General features: G+C 40.3%; 1 protein-coding gene across 1 annotated transcript in view; it reads left to right on the top strand.

Annotated features, from left to right (window-relative positions):
• The window catches only part of LOC122557725 (alpha-1,6-mannosyl-glycoprotein 4-beta-N-acetylglucosaminyltransferase-like), a 44,688-nt gene extending 26,527 nt beyond the window's left edge, over positions 1-18,161 (top strand). Inside the window, exons 3-4 of the mRNA XM_043705644.1 lie at positions 13,524-13,671; positions 14,868-18,161. Coding sequence (XP_043561579.1) covers positions 13,524-13,671; positions 14,868-16,018 — 1,299 coding nt within the window. The 3' untranslated portion in view covers positions 16,019-18,161. The remainder of the gene's footprint in view (positions 1-13,523; positions 13,672-14,867) is intronic.
• The last annotated feature ends 539 nt before the right edge of the window (positions 18,162-18,700 follow it).

Below are 18,700 nucleotides of genomic sequence, written 5' to 3'. Positions count from 1 at the left end.
GAATTAAACTCCATCTGCCACTTCTCAGCCCATTGGCCCATCTGGTCTAGATCCTGTTGTAATCTGAGGTAACCCTCTTCGCTGTCCACTACACCTCCAATTTTGGTGTCATCTGCAAACTTACTAACTCTACCTCTTATGCTCGCATCCAAATCATTTATATAAATGATGAAAAGTAGTGGACCCAACACCGATCCTTGTGGCACTCCACTGGTTACAGGCCTCCAGTCTGAAAACAACCCTCCACCACCACCCTCTATCTTCTAGCTTTGAGCCAGTTCTGTACCCAAATGGCTAGTTCTCCCTGTATTCCATAAGATCTAACCTTGCTAATCAGTCAAGTGTAGATGTACAAGGGGACCCACATGTCTTTCTCAAAAAGTAAAGGAAGGTTAATATACAGCTGTAGCAAGCTTTTTGTAAGGCTAATGAAACACAAACCTTTATTGCAAGAGGATATGAATACACGAGTAGTAAAGACAATGCTTCAATTCGTTAGGAGTTTGATTAGACCACACCTGTAATACCGTGTGTACAACTTAAGTCTCTTATCTCAGGAAAGACATTATTACCATAGAGGGAGTGCAATGACAGTTTACCAGACTGGTGTCTGGGACTGGTCCTATGAAGAGAGATTAGGCAAATTGGACTTGTACACTATAGGTTGTCTGATAATAATGGGCCATTGTCAATTCCATTAATTGCACCCAAAACTGAAACCGTATAACCATTGTATTTAGTGTGAATCCATTTTGTGTGCTAAGTTATGAGCCGCTTCACCTTCACAACAGATTGTAATAGAAAAAATATGATAGCCACGGCAACAGCACTGCTGAGATTTATGAAGATGACATCAAGGATGAGAGGTTTTAGTGATAAGGAGAACTTGGGTTTTTTCTTGAGAATAGAGACGTTTCATAGGTTAAAAGGTAAAAGAATCAGTAAACATATTTTTTGTTTTGAACAGGGTTTTTAGCGTGTAGAATTCTGCAAAATCATTGATCGAAGCAGAATCAATAAAGGAGAAGCATCTGAGATGAGGTTGCACCAGTGACCAATGACAACATTTAATAATAATCCTAATAATGTTTGTGTCCATTCTCTGAATTCTTTCCACTATGATGTGATTTCTTGGGTCAAGCATCATTGCCAGTATGATATCATCTGGGTGCTTCCGTCTTTGCTACCCCATGTATTGTATACGATATAGACTGGGGTTTTGTTGAGATGGATGCCTTCAAGTTTCTTAATCACACTAACTATTTACACTTTCACAAACTCCTGGATTTAGACATGTTCTGTGCTTACTGATGGTACATCTGCATTACATGACTGTAACGCTGCACATTGTTGACTGTAATGATTACTCTTTATACTGACTCCATTGAATTGCATCCTGGTGAAGTTGAGGCTCAGATCTTTACAGGCAGTTCCTGGGTTCTGAATGGATTGGTTCCTGAGTACATTTGTATGTTGATTTGCCCGCAAGTCAGATCACCATGCAATCCAATATAAAATAACCCTGTGTAAGTAAGACCATAAGAATTAAGAAATGGTGTGTGCTGTTCAGCCCATTAAACCTGCTTCATCATTCAGTAGGATTATGACTGATCCTACACTCCTTAAATCTGCTTTCCTGCCCTTTCCTCATAACCCTTATTGCATCACTATAGTCTTACCAGACCACAGGGACTGCTCTCATTTGAGAGAAGCAACTGGTGGTGATTTAACCTAAGGGCCACCAGACCTCAGGTGAGGGTCGAGGTTGAAAAGGAGAGTCCTTCATTGTAACCTCAAATCAGCAATGGGAATTGAACCCACACTGTTGGCATCATACTTCTCTGTAAACCAACAACCCAACCAACTGAGCTAAGCCAATTCCTAACCCTTGATCCCCCTATTGAACAAAAATTTGAACATCTCAGTCTTAAGTAGGATTATGCCCCCACAACTCTCTGTGGTAAGGAGTTCCAAGGATTCACAACCCTCAAAGAAGAAATGTCTCCTCATCTCATTCTTAAATTGGCGCCCCTTATTTCTGAGAGTATGCTGTCTGATCCTAGACTTTCCAATGAGGCGAAACATCCTCTCGGTATTTACCCTGACAAGCCCCTTCAAAATCCCAAATGTTTTGGAGAGATCACCTCTCACTCTCCTAAGTTACAGTGAGTAGAGTCCCAGCCTGTGTAACTTTTGCTCATGAGACATCCCCTCCACACCAGGGATCATTCCAGTGAGCATTCTCTGAGCTGCTTCCAATGAAATAATATATTTTCTTAGTTAAGGGGTCAAAACTGCACATTGTGCTTCAGATGGGGTCTCACCAGCACCTTGTAGAGTTGCACTAAGAATTCTCCATTCTTGCACTCTAACCCCCTTTAAAAATAAGGCCCAACATTCCATTAGCTTTCCTAATTATCTGTTGCACCTGTGTGCTAGCTTTCTGTGTTTCATACCTGAAATAACTCCAGAGTACCCAGTATCAAGTCATCAAGTCAACCTTTATCTACACATAAACAATCCTTGACTTTAGTACAGCATTCTTCGGAATGGCAGTATCTCTGAAACTCCTCTATTTATTTTTTATTTTTTTTAAAGGGCAATGCTGTGTGATCAAACAGTGAAGGGGAGGGTAGGGACATCTCCTGTTTATTTTTTTTTTAAACCCCTACACTACCGCCTAACTACAGTAGTGCTTATTTTTTCCCCCCAGCACCCATGGTGAACTCCCCTTTTTATCTATCATCAAGTGCTCCCTGATTGGACCAGATTAAGATTAGATGAGATTAGATTCCCTACAGCTTGGAAACAGGCCCTTCGGCCCAATATGTTCACACCAACCCTCCAAAGAGTAACCCACCCAGATCCATTTCACTCTAACTAATGCAGCTAACACTATGTGCAATTTAGCTTGGCCAATTCACCTGACCCGCACATCTTTGGACTGTGGAGGAAACCAGAGCACCCGGAGGAAACCCACACAGACAGGGGGAGAATGTGCAAACTCCACACAGACAGTCGCCCAAGGCTGGAATTGAACCTGGGACTCTAGCACGGCTGCCTCACAGCACCAACCACTGAGCCACTGTGCTGCCCCAAAATCCCCAATCAAGGATCTCATATTCTATGGAGTCCAGCTGGCTGACCTCATTACAATCACAATGAAGAAGGAACCCAAAGTCACTTTGAATTGCTGCTTTCTGAAGTTTTTTTCTCCATTTAAATAATATTGTTCTTTTGCTCCCCCTTCCTAAAATGAGCAATTTTATATTTTCCCACATTATCCTCCATTTAGCACCTTCTTAACCACCTACTAAACCTAACCGTATCTCTCTGTAAACTGTCTGCATCCATCTCACAAACTGCCTTTCCACCTGTTTTTGTGTTGTCTGTATTCACTTCCTTCCACCAAATCATTAATATATACTGATTACAGTTATAGTCCCAGCATTGATCCTTGCGGAACCCCACTGGTCGAAAATCCAAAGATTTTTTGGAAAATTACAACTGATGTATCCATTATCTTTCTAGATACTTATTTTGGGTTCCTAGGATTCAGTTCATCAGGGTCAGTGGGCTTATTTGCTTTTAACCTGATTAATTTGTCTAGTATGAGTGAATATTTGCATGTCAGATCCTTGAAATTAATAGTAGTATGGGATCTTGTTCGTAAGTATATGAGGCCACAAGTCAGGGACCCTTGGAATATCCAATGTTGTGGTGTCATATAACTGTCTTAAAGTTATACTACCTTTCTGGGTTCAATCCAATGATACAAAGTCCCCTGTTTCTCCTTTCAACAAAGGGAGTCCTTTTCCAATAAACTTTTACAAGGATGAACAAAGGTATATTATCTGTACTCATTAAGATAAAGCTTTGGTGTATGCACAACACGACAGGATCTAGTCTGTTTACTATTATCACAACTTGGCTGTGTGCCTTCACTCTGTACTGTTTGACATCACAGATAGATGATTATCATTTGTCATCGATGTTGTCTGGCATTATAGCTTCAGAATTAGAGTTGTCCTTTGTGGTTAGTGATTGATTACGTACAGCTTGGATATGGTGCAGAATTTAACAATTGCTTTTTACAATGTTACGTGACCTATGTAGGACACGATGATATAGAATGCTACAAACTCATGTATTCATACAGAGATCTCAAACGCTGCCTTCAGTCCTAATACAATGCCTGCATAGACATTGATCATGCTGTTGTGCTATTTTCACCATTCTTTCCAACAATACATTGTGCACATGTGCTTGGCTAGTGAGTGTGTGGGAGCAAGGCAATGTGTGGACCTGTCTCCCAAACATGAGAGATGATGGTGAGAGCGAACCACAGCCTGGAGGAGTAGCATGTGGATATATCACGCTATCCAAAAATCTTGGCAACTCACCTTACACTTAATTATCATGGATTTTAACAAAAGAACAGTGCATTCTCTGAGACTGTTAGGCTGAGGTTAATGAGGAGAAGAGGTAATGAATTGGACACAACTTTCTTCACGTCTTGGAAGGGCACAGATTGTGTTGGACATAATTCATTGTGGAACACCAAACATCCTGGATGTGGTAGTTAATGTGTCAGCAAACATTGCACTAGTGGTATCTTTGTTTTGTCACATAGAATAGTCAGTGAAATAGTCAGTCACCAGAACTGGAGTTTATGTTAGACATGGAAAATATTACTCACAATCCTGCACACAGAGGTACTCTGTTGTTCTTAATCACACTAACTGTTTACACTTTCATAAACTCCGAGATGCAGATTAGTCTGTGTTCTGTGCTTACTGATGTTGCATCCACATTATATGACTGTAACACTGCATATTGTTAATTGTAATGACTATACTTTATATGAATTCCATTGAACTGCACACTGGCTAAGATGAGGTTAAGAAGGAATTTTGTGTAGAACAGGAAGAGGTTCTCTTGATTGTTGATGAGGTTGACATGTTTTTTAATGACTTGATCAGTTGATCAATGTCCTTATTGATGCCATGCCAATAGTTTAATTCACATGCCAATCTATTGATTTTTTTTTTTCTGTGTCCATGTTTCCTCCATGTACATAGTCTAGAATGTCTTGAAGTAGAGCTTGCGGAATAATCACAAACTTTGCCTTTGAAAATCACATTCCTAGAGTCTTATTTATCTCTTAAAAAACAGGAAGTGCATGCTTGCTCAGGGACCTGCTGAATGTGTTCAGGCCACCCGCCAGTGAAGAGCTTTTTGAGCTGGTCAGCATCAAGCATAGCTTACTGAATCTGCTCTGTTCAGCCGTGATCACAATAAATGATGTGAAGACCATCTTCTAGCTCAATTTTGATGCATCCACCTCTGTGTCTTTATTCTTAGTGGGATTCAGGATCATGCGAGAAATCCAGCAAGGCTGTTCTCAATGTTGTAATCAACTCAATGAATCTTTTAACTAAGGCCTGCATGTTGACATGAAATTCTCACTAGGTTACAGTACGTTGTCTGGTAAGGAGGATTATTGCTTATTAATGATCTTATTAACTGAAGATCAGACCTCATTAAATGGGGTTTTCTATCGTACCACCCACCAGAAGTAACATGCTGCTGCTTAGTTAGAATGTCATGTCTAGAACTTAGTTAAGAGAGTTGCAAACATCTACTGCCCTTTGTGGCTTAATATCTCCCCTTAACTGTCTGGCCCTAATTCTCAGCTGTGGCTTGGTAAGGCATTAGCTAAGGCAGAGGCAGACTGGTCAAAAATATAAAAGGCCTTTGGGTATAGGGTGATGTGTTGAATTGGATCCAAAGTTGGCTCAGTAACAGCAAACAAAGGATAATGAGCTATAGCTACCCATGTGAATGGAAAGCTGTTTCAATTGATGTTCCACAGGGTTCAGCTTTGGGACCCCTGCTGTTTGTTTTATACATTCATGATTTGGACTTGAAAGTGGGGCACACCCAATGGGAAATTTGTGGACTCCACAAAAATTGGTTGTGTAGTGGGTAGAGTAGATGATAGTCATAAACTCCAAAATGATACATATGAATTGATGGAGTGGGCACGGAAGTGACAGGTGGTGTTCAACCTTTGGTCACTGTGAAATAATGCATTTCCGGAGGTCAAACAGTAAAAGAGAATATGCAACAAATGGGAATATACCGAGAGGTGTAGATGAAGTGAGAAATCTTGGCGTGCAAATGTATACGTCCCTAAAGGTAGCAATATGGGTAGATAAGGTTGTAAAGAAGGCATGTGGAATGGTCTCCTTCATTGGTAGAGGTATAGAATACCAAAATGGAGAATATAATAATGAAACTGTATAGACACTGGTGAGGCCAAGTGAAGTATTATGTGCAGTTCAGGTCACCACATTACAAGGACGTACTTGCTCTGGAGAGAGAGTGCAGAGAAGGTTTATTAGAATGTTGCCAGGGTTGGAGAATTGGAGTTCTGGGGAGATTGGGGCTGTTTTCCTTGGAACAGAGAAGGCAGAGGGTGAGGTAATTGAAGTATACAAAATTGTGAGGGGGTAAGGTAGAGTAGACCGGAGGAGCTTGTTTCCCTTGGCAGAGAGTTCAAAGTCAGGGGTTGCAGATTTGAGTTAAGAGGCAGGAGGATGAGACGGGCTGTAAGGAAAAATGGTTTTACAGAGGGTGCTGGGTGTCTGGAATTTGCTGCCTGAATTAGTGGTGGAGGCAGAGACCCTAAAGCTTTTCAAAAAGTCCCTGGATCTGCACCTTCCAGAGAGAGAGAGAGACAGCTGAACACCAAGGTTCGCCAAAGTCAGATAATCTTAATGTCGGAATTGGGAAACCAAGTCCTGGCTTTCCAGTTTTTTTTCTACCTTAGCCAGTAAGCTATTTTCCAAATTTCTTTGTCTATTTTTGAGTGCGTGTGAGGAAACGTTTGTCAGGGGATTAGAGTTTTAGGTAATAGTGTTATATTCTAGTGGATTAAATCTGTTTAACTATTACCTAATTACTCATAATACATAATTTTTGTTTAGTGCAGAAACCTGGCCCACCTTTCTATCAACCTTGGTCTGAAAGTCAGGTAAATTGGGGTACATTTCAAAAAAACCTTAACATTTGGTATGACTCTGGGGATGGTAAAAACAATGACTGTGGATGCTGGAAACCAGATTCTGGATTAGTGATGCTGGAAGAGCACAGCAGTTCAGGCAGTATCCAAGGAGCTTCGAAATCAACGTTTCAGGCAAAAGCCCTTCAGGGCTTTTGAAGGGCTGATGAAGGGCTTTTGCTCAAAATGTTGATTTCAAAGCTCCTTGGATGCTGCCTGAACTGTTGTGCTCTTCCAGCACCACTAATCCATGACTCTGGGGATGGCAGGGCTTTACTTATTTGCTTGTTTATTTATTAATTCATTTGTTGGAGGTGAGCATCGCAGGCTGACCAGCATTTATTGCCTGTTCCAAGTTGCCCTTGAGAAGGTGGTGGTGAGCTGCCTTCTTGAACTGCTGCAGTCCACCTGCTTTAGGTAGACACACAATGCCATTAGGGAGGAAATTCCAGGATTTTGACCGTTCAGTTTCAAGACAATTGCTTCACACTTGCATCCTTCCCGCAATGTGTTAATGGTATCTTCTTTTGATTTGTCCTGACGTGCCTTAGAGAATGACATTAATGGGTGTAGAAACAATGGTCAATTCTACATGAACTGTTTGAATGTTTCATTTTGGTTGTTTGGAGATGAATTAACTCTAACCTGTGAATCCTGAAGTTCACTTAAAGCTTAAACTAATTTTTCCAAAACTGGAATATTTTGTAATGATCTTTATGGTCTTCATTGCAACTGCCAAAGGATTTTATTCTTTCTAACTCATCATTTGAAAATGCAAAAGACATTTTATAGAATTTATAGCTTCCCTACAGTGTGGAAACAAGCCCTTCGGCCCAACAAGTCCACACTGACTCTCCGAAGAGTAACCCATGCAGACCCATTCCCCTACCCTATTACTCCTGACTATTGCTACACATCCCTGAACACTATGGGCAATTTAGCATGGCCAGTTCACCCTAACCTGCACATCTTTGGACTGTGGGAGGAAACCAGACTAACAGAAGAAAACCCATGCAGACACAGGGAGAACGTGCAAACTCTAACAGACAGTCACCTGTCATTTTTTTTATCAACAACTACATATTGATCGATGAAATAGTGATTTATTTTTTCTTTAAATAACTGAATTCTGACAGAATGTCAATGGAGTTGCAATCCATGTTTAGATTTTGCCTTCTATCTTTAATGTGCAGCTTTATGCTGTTTAAAAATGACAGTATAAATATGATCTGTGTTGCAGTTTAGTGCTTTTCTTTCTTTTTGCTGTTGATTTCTCTCTTTTGGTCTCTTTGTTATTGGTGCTACTTTAAAAGTTACTCGTTTAAAAAATAGTTGAGCAATGCCCATTGGTGGCCAGGAAAGTCATAGGTGTTTTTTTTTTTCAGTGCTTTTATGCTGTTGCCACAAAATCAAAGTGATGCACAGGCACAAGTAATGCTGAAATAACACAGGAGTTTTCCTGTGTACTTCATCCTCTGATTGTTTTGCCAGATTGAGCTGTACCAGGCCACTTGCAATCCATATATTTTGGCTTCCTGATCCTTTTAAATAAAAAAGTGTTCTCATAAGATGTTCTGCCTGTCTTGAGGTTGCAGTGTTTCCGTACAGAATGTAACACTTGGGTTTGATTGTTCTGAACTCAGGTAGAAAGTGAGGGATGTTTATAAATGAACTCTTCGGAACTGCCATTACACTGTCACCTTTACAGCAACGTGCAGCCACTGGGTTTTATTGCCCACTTACTGCCACTTATTGGGTTGAATAGTACTGTCAGTATGATATAGTCTGAGTATTTCCCTAAGTGTTAACCCATATGACAGATACCAAGAAGACTGGGTTTTGTTAAGACAGATGTCTTAATGCCTATTAACCGCACAATCTATTTACTCTGTTGTGTGGTCTCAGATTTACAGTTAGAGTTCTATGATTACTTATGTTTGACTACATTACATGACTTTAAGAACATACATACTAACTGCAGTGGTTACACATTGCGAAGATTCCATTGCACTGCATATTATTGAAGGTGAAGTGAAGACCTTAATACTGGAACATCATATGTTGTGATGCTATCTATCTGTCTGTAAGTACACCATTTTTCTGGTATCCATGTGATATTATAACATATTATATCAGTGTTTCTAAATGTAGGTTGGCTCTGTAATCTCCTCCAGTTCTCTGCACTCCTCCATTTATAGCCTCTTGTGCATCCCTAAATTTAAGCGAAGAAGGTTACCTCAGATTACAATGGGATCCTGATCAGATGGGCCAATCGGCAGACAAGTGGCAGATGGAGTTTAATTCAGATAAATGTGAGGTGCTGCATTTTGGGAAAGCAAATCTTAGCAGGACGTATACACTTAATGGTAAAGTCCTAGGGGGTGTTGCTGAACAAAGACTTTGGAGTGCAGGTTCATAGCTCCTTGAAAGTGGAGTCACAGGGAAATAGGATAGTGAAGAAGGCGTTTGGTGTGCTTTCCTTTTTGGTCGGAGTATTGAGTACAGGAGTTGGGAGGTCATGTTGCGGATGTACAGGACATTGGTTAGGCCACTGTTGGAATATTGCATGCAATTCTGGTCTCCTTCCTATTGGAAAGATGTTGTGAAACTTGAAAGGGTTCAGAAAAGATTTACAAGGATGTTGTCAGGGTTGGAGCTATAGGGAGAGGCTGAACAGGCTGGGGCTGTGTTCCCTGGAGCATCAGAGGCTGAGGGGTGACCTTTATAGAGGTTTACAAAATGATGAGGGGCATGGATAGGGTAAATAGACAAAGTCTTTTCCCTGGGGTTGGATAGTCCAGAACTAGAGGGCATAGATTAGATTATTTAAAGTGTGGAAACGCCCTTCGGCCCAACAAGTCCACACCAACTCTCCGAAGACCAACCCACCCAGACCCGTTCCCTTACATTTACCCCTTCACCTAACACTATGGACAATTTAGCATTAACCTAACTTACACATCTTTAGACTGTGGGAGGAAACCCACGCAAACACGGGGAGAATGTGCAAACTCCTCGTAGACAGTTGCCCAAGGTGGGATTTGAACCCGGGTCTCTGGTGCTGTGAGGCAGCACTGCTAACCACTGTGCCACCCACCTTTAGGGTGAGAGGGGAAAGATATAAAAGGGGCCTAAGGGGCAACTTTTTCACACCAGAGGGTGGTACAGGTATGAAATGAGCTGCTAGAGGAAGTGGTGGAGGCTGTTACAATTGCAACATTTAAGAGGCATTTGGATGGGTATATGAATAGGAAGGGTTTGGAGGGCTATGGGCCGGGTGCTGACAGGTGGGACTAGATTGGGTTGGGATATTTGGTCGGCATGGACGTGTTGGACCGAAGGGTCTGTTTCCATGCTGTACATCTCTAGGAATCTATAAATGTGGAGACATAGTCCAGGTTCAATGATACAACTTTGAGGATGTACACAAGCAGAGGTTCACATGCATGAATTTCTGAAGGTGACCAGGCAAGTTCTTTTCAGATTGTAAAGATGTTTGAGAGGGTAGACCCAAATGTTTTCACAAGTAGGGGATTCCAAAATTAAAAGTAATATATATGAAAGACACTAAAACAAAACTATAATTAGTTTACGAAGGCTCCACCAACACAGAATTTAGAATACGGAACTTGCCACACATGGATATTAAGATGAAGGGCACTGATCCATTTAAGTTGAAGTTAGATATGCGTGCACCCAGGGATATTCTAATAGCATTTGAAAAAGTAGAGTGGAAGAAGATCCATTTGGTGTAAAAACATTAGAACAGGCTAGTTAAATGATCTGCTCATATGCTTTGGGTTCTGTCTGAAAAGACTAAAAGGAAAGACAAACTAGTATTTCTACATAGTTCTCTGTTCTGAAGAAGGGTTATTGAACCTTAAAAGTTAATTCTGCTTCTCTCCACAGATGCTGTCAGATCTGCTGAGTTTTTCCAGCAATTTGTTTGCATTCCTGATTTCCAGCATTCATGGTTCTTTTGCTTTTAGTCTCTAAAATAGCACCCTTTACAACCTCAATATATCCCAAAATATTTCATATTTAGGGATGTACATTTGAAGTGGATTCATGGTATTAGCAAAGTCAATGTCAGATAAGACAGAGAAGGATAGAGGTTACAAAAATGAGGACAAAATCTTAGGATCTATCTCCCAATATGCACAGCATTCAAGAACAGAACAGATGAACTGAGAGCACAAACAGAAGTACAATTTGATTGCCAATACAGAGGCTTGGATACAGGATGACATAACTTAGGGCCTGAATACTGGAGGGACATGTTATTTAAGAAGAACAGAAAGCCAGAAAAGTTGGAGGGAGGGTGACTCTTTACTTCATGATGGCAGTCACAAAACAGAAACAATTGCAGAAACTCAGGTAACCATGCTCTCGAAGTGGTTTGGGAACAGATGAAAAGAAAGCAAGTAGCTACTTGTGGGAGTGTTCTTTGAGGCAGTAAATGTGTGCTGTGGTTGAAATGAAGCCACTATACTTAGACTTCCATTATTCACATGAGAAAGTGCCAATTCAACGGTTACTGCGAAAGCGAAAGGCTCATGGCGTTAGAGGTATCATATTGGCAAAGATAGAAGATCAGCTAGATGACAGGAAAGAGTCAACAAATGTGTCATTTTCTGGTTGGCAAAATATAACAAGCGATGGTGTGTCACGAGGATCACAGCTTCAATTTCTTACTCTTCTTATAAATTATTGGATGAAGAGAACCAAAGACAACACAAAGGTCAGAAACTGAGTTTTAAAAAGAAGCTGAGGATGCTCCAAAAAGATTTGGATATGTCAGGTGAGTGGGCAAAGATCTGGCAAATAGAGTAAAATAAGGGAAAATGTGAAATTGTTCATTTTGACAGGAAGAATAAAAAAAAGTATCATCTCATCTAAATCTCTCCAGTGAGAGATTGCAGTTTTGAGATGCAAAGGGATCTGGGTGTCCTAATGCATGAATCCCAAAAGGTTAGTGTGCAGGTGATGAAACTGTATATTGTTTGGGAACTCTGTTCTAAAGCAGTGTTAAAATGGCTTATTGGTTCTAATCCTGCATGGTTGATATTTATTTTAAAAGATGTCAAGAAACTTTTTTCGAATGGAAAGTTTAAAATAGCTTTCCAACAAAACATGTGATTTAAGTTAAATGATTAGCCAGCTATCTGTGAAGATAGTTGGAAAATGCTTACTGAGTGAAACTTTTACAAAATACAGAGATAGATGGCCATGATACATGCCTAGCAGTTCAGAAGATTCATTCCAGCTGAATGACAATTTTTAAAAAATAGTCTGTAGAAGTTTTCAGGCCATCAGACTGAAAAGAAGTTTTAAGCTGTCTTGGATTCAGTGAGAAATGTCAGTTAGTTACCCTGCGCCTTGTGTGTCTCAGATAGAGAATCACATCTGGTGAACGCACAGAGAGTTGACTGTGCTTATGACCCTCATCTCTTGAATAAGAAATTTTAAAGCTTTTGTAACAATGATAATAATTCACTAGGGTTAAGTATTTGTAAAAGATATAGCTTTTTTTTGGCTGTTTGAGAAGACCTTTAAAATTGTTAATTGTATATAGTGTTTTTGGGTACTTTTCCATTAAAAAAGGGCGGAGTAGCCCTTGAAAGGTTGCACGTGGAAATGATGTTCCCTTTTAGTAGTGCCACCTAGTCCTAGGGATTACTCTTTCAAAACAAGAAGTCACCCATTCAAGACGAAGAAAAAGATAACTTTTTCCACAGAGGGTCATAAGTCTTTGCAAGTTCACCCTCAAAAGGTAACGGAAGCGAAATATTTTTAAGGCAATGATAGATAGATAGATTCTTGATAATCAAGTGGATGAAAAGACTAATCAGGATTAGGGAGGAATGTGGCGTAACCGGATCAGCCATGATCTTGACAAATAGCGGAGCAAGCTCAAGGGGTGGGGTGGTTTATTCCAGCTTCTCACGTGTGGTCATATGTAAATAAAACAAAAGTGCAGCCCAGCAATATACACACACCTCTGCTGATATAAAGTTCCTAGCCACAACAGTAATTAATGCAATGAATTGGTAATGTTTCTTTTAGGTTGGAATAAGTGGACATAAAAGAGCCCACCGCCACCAATTCAAAGAAATATAGGGGAATTCTCCCCATTAACTTGGCCATGTTTTCCCCTCAAATAACATCACAAAAACTGACTCTCTGGTCTTTATCACATTTCTCTTTGTGGGAGCTTCCTGTACACTGATTAGCTGCTGCATTTTCAAGGGTCCAATGGAAACTACAGTTCAAAACGTTCACCGTCTGTAGATACTCTGGGACAGCACGAGGCAGTCACAAATATTATGGATTTACAAGTTCTTTCTTTTTATATAGTGCCACAGTACTCCATTTTGTTCTTGGCAAGTTGTTTTTCTTAATCTTTGTAGTTCCTGAATAAAGGCATTTCCACTGATATTACAATCCTTGATTTCAGAACATCGCTTGGAATGAAAAAAATAACAGTGGAGAACTGGGGAAAATATGCAAACAACGATGGCAGAATTCACCAGCAGAGATCACATTTTCCCATCCATTGAATATTTCTTACATTTATTTAGCAGGGAATGCTCCTAAGAGTAGAAGTAAGTATAGTGAACTTTTGTGAGAAATTTTATTTCTTTTAATCAGTTACTTTGTGGATATTATTTAAGATAATAGACAATAGGAATACAGGTCAGGCCCCTCCAATCAATTCCATCCTCTACCACCAGCATCTTTAAGTGCATTGTCCAAAACATGAAGGACACTGAGGATGTCACCCAGACAGGGGACGAAACGTTTGCAACAAAAATTTCCAGCTCGGCGAACAGAACCACAACAACGAGCACCCGAGCTACAAATCTTCACCCAAACTTTGACCATTACCTATCTACCAACCATTTATTTCCTGTCTTCCAAAGGATTAAAATTAAGGTACTTTCCCTCCAAACCATGTCCCTTCCCTTTGTTTTGAAAGGTTAGATATTTTTCAGTTAACCTGTTCAGAGGTGTCATTATACTCCTCTGGAGCAGGTGGAACTTGAATGGAGGCCGCCTGGCTCAGACATAGGAATACCACCATTGCTTCTCCACAGCTCTATATTTTTGAAAGGTTATTCTTTCTCATGATATTGACAACACCTAACAGGCAAGTATTTAATTGTTTATCTGCAATAATATCCAATGTTTCACTTGGCCATTGAAGAGCCAATTACATTGGTGGGGGACTGAAATGACATTTAGCCTGAGACCATGTAAGGACTCCTTCCCTAAAGAATATTATCGAACTATTTGGATATCTACAACAATCCAACAGCTTCATCATCATTTTATTGATCCAGCTTTTTATTTCACATTCTCTAATGACCCACAGTGGGATGTGAGTGCATGTTCTCTATATTTTTAGTTTAGTATTATAGCCATGAGACCACCATATATGAGATGAAGTAGAATATGTTGGAAAACTCAACAGGTCAGACAGCAGCTGTGAAAAGTGAAATATAGTTCATGTTTCAATTTCAATAGGACTCTTCAACTCCATCATTACCTCCTCACTGCAGTACCATAACTTGTGCATAATCCATTCAGCCCTGTCTCCCTGAACACACGTTCCAGTCCTGAAATACCTCTTCCTTGTCTGAGGCTGTTGGGTGATTTACACATTAATAACAATGAGCTCCATTAAATCCTATTATGCTCCCAGTGCATTCTGTCAAAATGCATGCTCTTTCTTCAGTTTCTAAGCAAGAGTGTTTATGTTAAAATCTAAAATTTTGTAATTTTGTTTTGGTCTCTCAAGAATACTTGTCAATAGGGATCTCATCGGTCAAACGAGTGAGAGAAAACTACTTGATGGACACACTTCAGTCCATTTTTGTGAAGTCTAGCTATGAAGAGCTGGAACAGATGGTGGTGGTGATTTACCTTGCTGATTTTGACATGTCCTGGAATTTAAAGACTGCTGCAGAGGTCAAAGCCAAGTTTACATCACATATCAGTGCAGGCCATCTACTTGTCATTCAGTGTCCAAAGCATATTTACCCAACACTAGAGGGTCTCAAGAGAAATTACAATGACCCTCAGAAAAGAGTCCAGTTCAGGTCAAAGCAGAATGTGGACTATGCTTTCCTGGTCAACTTCTGTGCTGACCTATCCGAATACTATTTAATGCTAGAGGATGATGTTTTTTGTGCTAAAAACTTCCTTTCCTCCATAAAGAGGTTTATTACCTTGAGTAAGGGCTCATCGTGGGCAACACTAACCTTCTCAAAGTTGGGTTACATCGGGAAACTCTACCACAGCGTCGATCTCCCCAAGCTGGCCAGGTTCCTGCTGATGTTCTACGATGAAATGCCTTGTGATTGGCTGTTAGAGCTCTTCCACAGGTCCAAGGCCCAACCCAATGAGATGAGGTTCAAGCCATCCCTTTTCCAGCACATGGGCACTTACTCATCATTTCAAGACATGCACAACAAGCTGAAGGATGATGAGTTTCAGGAGCATATGGGCAGTTTGCCTGACAACCCCCCTGCATTGGTATTCACTGATATCCCAGTTTATGAGCAGCATTTGCCTGCCAAAGCTTACGAATTTGGAGTTGGTCAGTTCTGGGGTAAGTCCCTTAAGGAAGGAAACTACTTTCTAGTTGTGCTTGAACACCCAGTCAAGATCACTAAAATCTGTGTTTGGACTGGATCTCCTGAACACAAGGGGGATATTCTCCATTCTGGGATCCTGCAAGTGGGAAGAGACAAGACAACAGAAAATGGTCATCAGAGCTGCAAAACATACCATCAACTTGGCACATTCAATGCAGGCAAGTTTGAAATGGAAAATGTTACAAACCACATCTCTGAGCCAATGAAATGTATTCGAGTGCTGGTGACAGAGGATCAGACAGATTGGCTCATCATTTCTGAGGTGAATATTTGGATTGAAAAGGAGAAATAATGTTCGTCCCCTCTCTTTGAGATCTTTCTGCCTTATCATGCACTGCCCAAGAGGTTGTGATGCTGCAGTTTCACTTTCAAGGACAGGCTGGCCTTTCCTGTAATGTTGGGTCTTGTTGGATAACACTGATACCTGAGAATCCAAGTCTCAGTCTGGGTTCAAGTCTAACTCCAGAGATGTGATCTCGTAATCCAGGTGGATACTCCTGTGCAGGACCGAGGGAGTGCTGCAGGCTTAGAGGTGCTATCTTTTGAACTAAAGTGAGGACCCCGTCTGCCATCTCAGTTGCACACAAAAGATCCCAAGCCACTAGTAACACAGTTACTAGAAGATACAGAACTTTGTGGGGGGGGAAGAGGATGAAATGCAGAGCAAATAGATTCGTTTGAATTGTTCTACCAAACAGCCCCAGTACTGGTATACTGGGATGAATGGCAAGTGTGCGTGAAACATCTTTAGTTTTAATAAAACTTTTACATCCATTCTTCTACAGTACAGAAGAACCTATATATCCAAATCATTTAAAAAATCTGACATGTTTTTTGGTAATTGTAACTGATCAGTAAAAACAGAAATGTTTTGCAATTCTGTTAATGTTCCACCAGAGGACAGCATAAGCCAGCAAATAAAATGGCAGCAAACGCATTTTATTGTGCAGGAAGAGCATACTTGCTTTTCTTTCTTTTCTGTATAAAGAACCCTTTTATAATGTTATTATAGCTTCTAAGAATTATGATGAGAATGATGACTTATGGCAGTGACAATATTTAGTCATTTCTACTGACTCTCTACACTAACTGACTCAGTAGTACCACTTTGGTCCAGGCATGAAAACATTGTGGTTCATGTCTAACTCGAATCTTAAGCACAAAAAAAACCAGCTAATACATCACTGTAGTAGTGAAAGGAAAAATCCTCTCCGGTAAATATAAAAGATTCCATGGCCACTATTTCAAAGAAGAACAGGGCAGTTGTCCCCCGTGTCCTGGCTAATACCTATCCTTCAATCAACATTGGTTTTTATTGATTATCAATGTTAATCAATGAACATTAACTGATAGGTTTCACTTTGCTATTTTGGGGAAGTGATTGTGCACAGATTTCCTACATTTTCTAGCAATTACACTTCAAAAAATGTTAATTATTTGTAAAGCACTTTGTGTTGGCACAAAGTATATTCTTCCATTTTTTCTCAAATGAGACTTTAAAATGGATGTAATAAATCAGTACTCCTGAATGCTATGTTATTTTGATTGTGATTTCTGGATTTTGTCATATTTTTGGTGATTTGCATTTTAATGAAGAGTCAACAAAGAGGAATGTTCTTTAATGGATGATTCTAAAATTTGCATGGATCTTTAGAAACCTGTAAACAATTTAGTTCAAAATCATCAAACATTTCACAAGGTTAAGTAGATAATTTCATTTGGTTGGTGAAGTGGCACTGAGGGATTTCTGACAGAGTTACTGATTGAAAAATGGGAGTGGATAGCTAGAAGATTATGGTCAAATCATATAAGGGAATTGAACCCATGCTGTTCCCAGCTAGCTGGATGGCAATGCAGAATCACACTAATAGTGGCTGAGGTTATCATGAAGGCCTCTGAGAGTCTTAGAATGTGCAGCACAGAAACAGACCCTTTGATTCAACCCATTGCTAGCATTCGGCTGATATCCCCTAAAACCTCTGTTTCTCAACCTCTTCCCCTCACCTGAAGTTTGGTGATCCTCAGGTTAAACCAACACCAATTGTCTCCCTCTCCCTGCTGAAAGAGCAACCCTTCAGTCTGGTAGGACTTTTCCTATTTACTTGGTCAAAGAAAACATTCATGTGTTGACTGCTGCCTTGTGAATGTTATAAGTTGTGTAAGCTATAGAACAGGAGGAGGCATTCAGCACCAGGAGCTTAATTTACCATAAATTACATTGCATCTGATCTGTATCTTAGCTCACTTGGCCTCCACCGTCTCTCTTAACCTCATCACCACAAAATCTATCCAGTTTTGAAATTGCCAATTGACCCCAGCTCTACCACTGACAACACGTGATCTTTATATTAAAATCTTTAATATCCAAAAGTGCTTCAGTTGTTTGGAAGTGTTCCACCTCTGAAAGTTCTTTCTAAACTTTCACCTTCCCCCCCCCCCCCCCCTTGACAGAGTCCCTTTAAATAAGGTCCAGTCGATGGATGTCATTAGTTTAGTAAAGTTACATCACCCTTTCGCAGAATGATGGAGCACATGCTATTTTCAAAAGGCTGCTACATTGTAATGTTTTGACCAACTCTCCCTTCTCTCCAACCCACTTCCAGTCTTTGTGGTGGTTGGAGGCCAACGCCAGTTTCGAATAATAAGGGAACCGAAACGTAACGGAGATCCATTGAGAGGAGATGACTCTCTTAAACAGACAGAACAATGTCAGTGATGGATTGAGACAAGACCCTGTAAAAGTCCTCTCCAATGAGAGACGGCTGCCTGAAGAATAGATTGACGGTATCATTGTTATCCCCGTTCATTTGAATGGGAATCGATTGAAAAGCGTCAATCAATGCGGGACATTTAAACACAATATTGATGAACAAATAATTTTAAAAGCTTTGTGGTTAAACGCTCGCTAGGGTTTGTAAATGGATTGAAACTCTGTTGTACGAAGACGTGAAGGAACATTATTTATACTTTTGGA

This window comes from Chiloscyllium plagiosum, chromosome 16 (genome assembly GCF_004010195.1).
Source record: "Chiloscyllium plagiosum isolate BGI_BamShark_2017 chromosome 16, ASM401019v2, whole genome shotgun sequence".
NCBI lineage: Eukaryota > Metazoa > Chordata > Chondrichthyes > Orectolobiformes > Hemiscylliidae > Chiloscyllium > Chiloscyllium plagiosum.
This window is presented reverse-complemented; position numbering and strand designations above follow the sequence as displayed.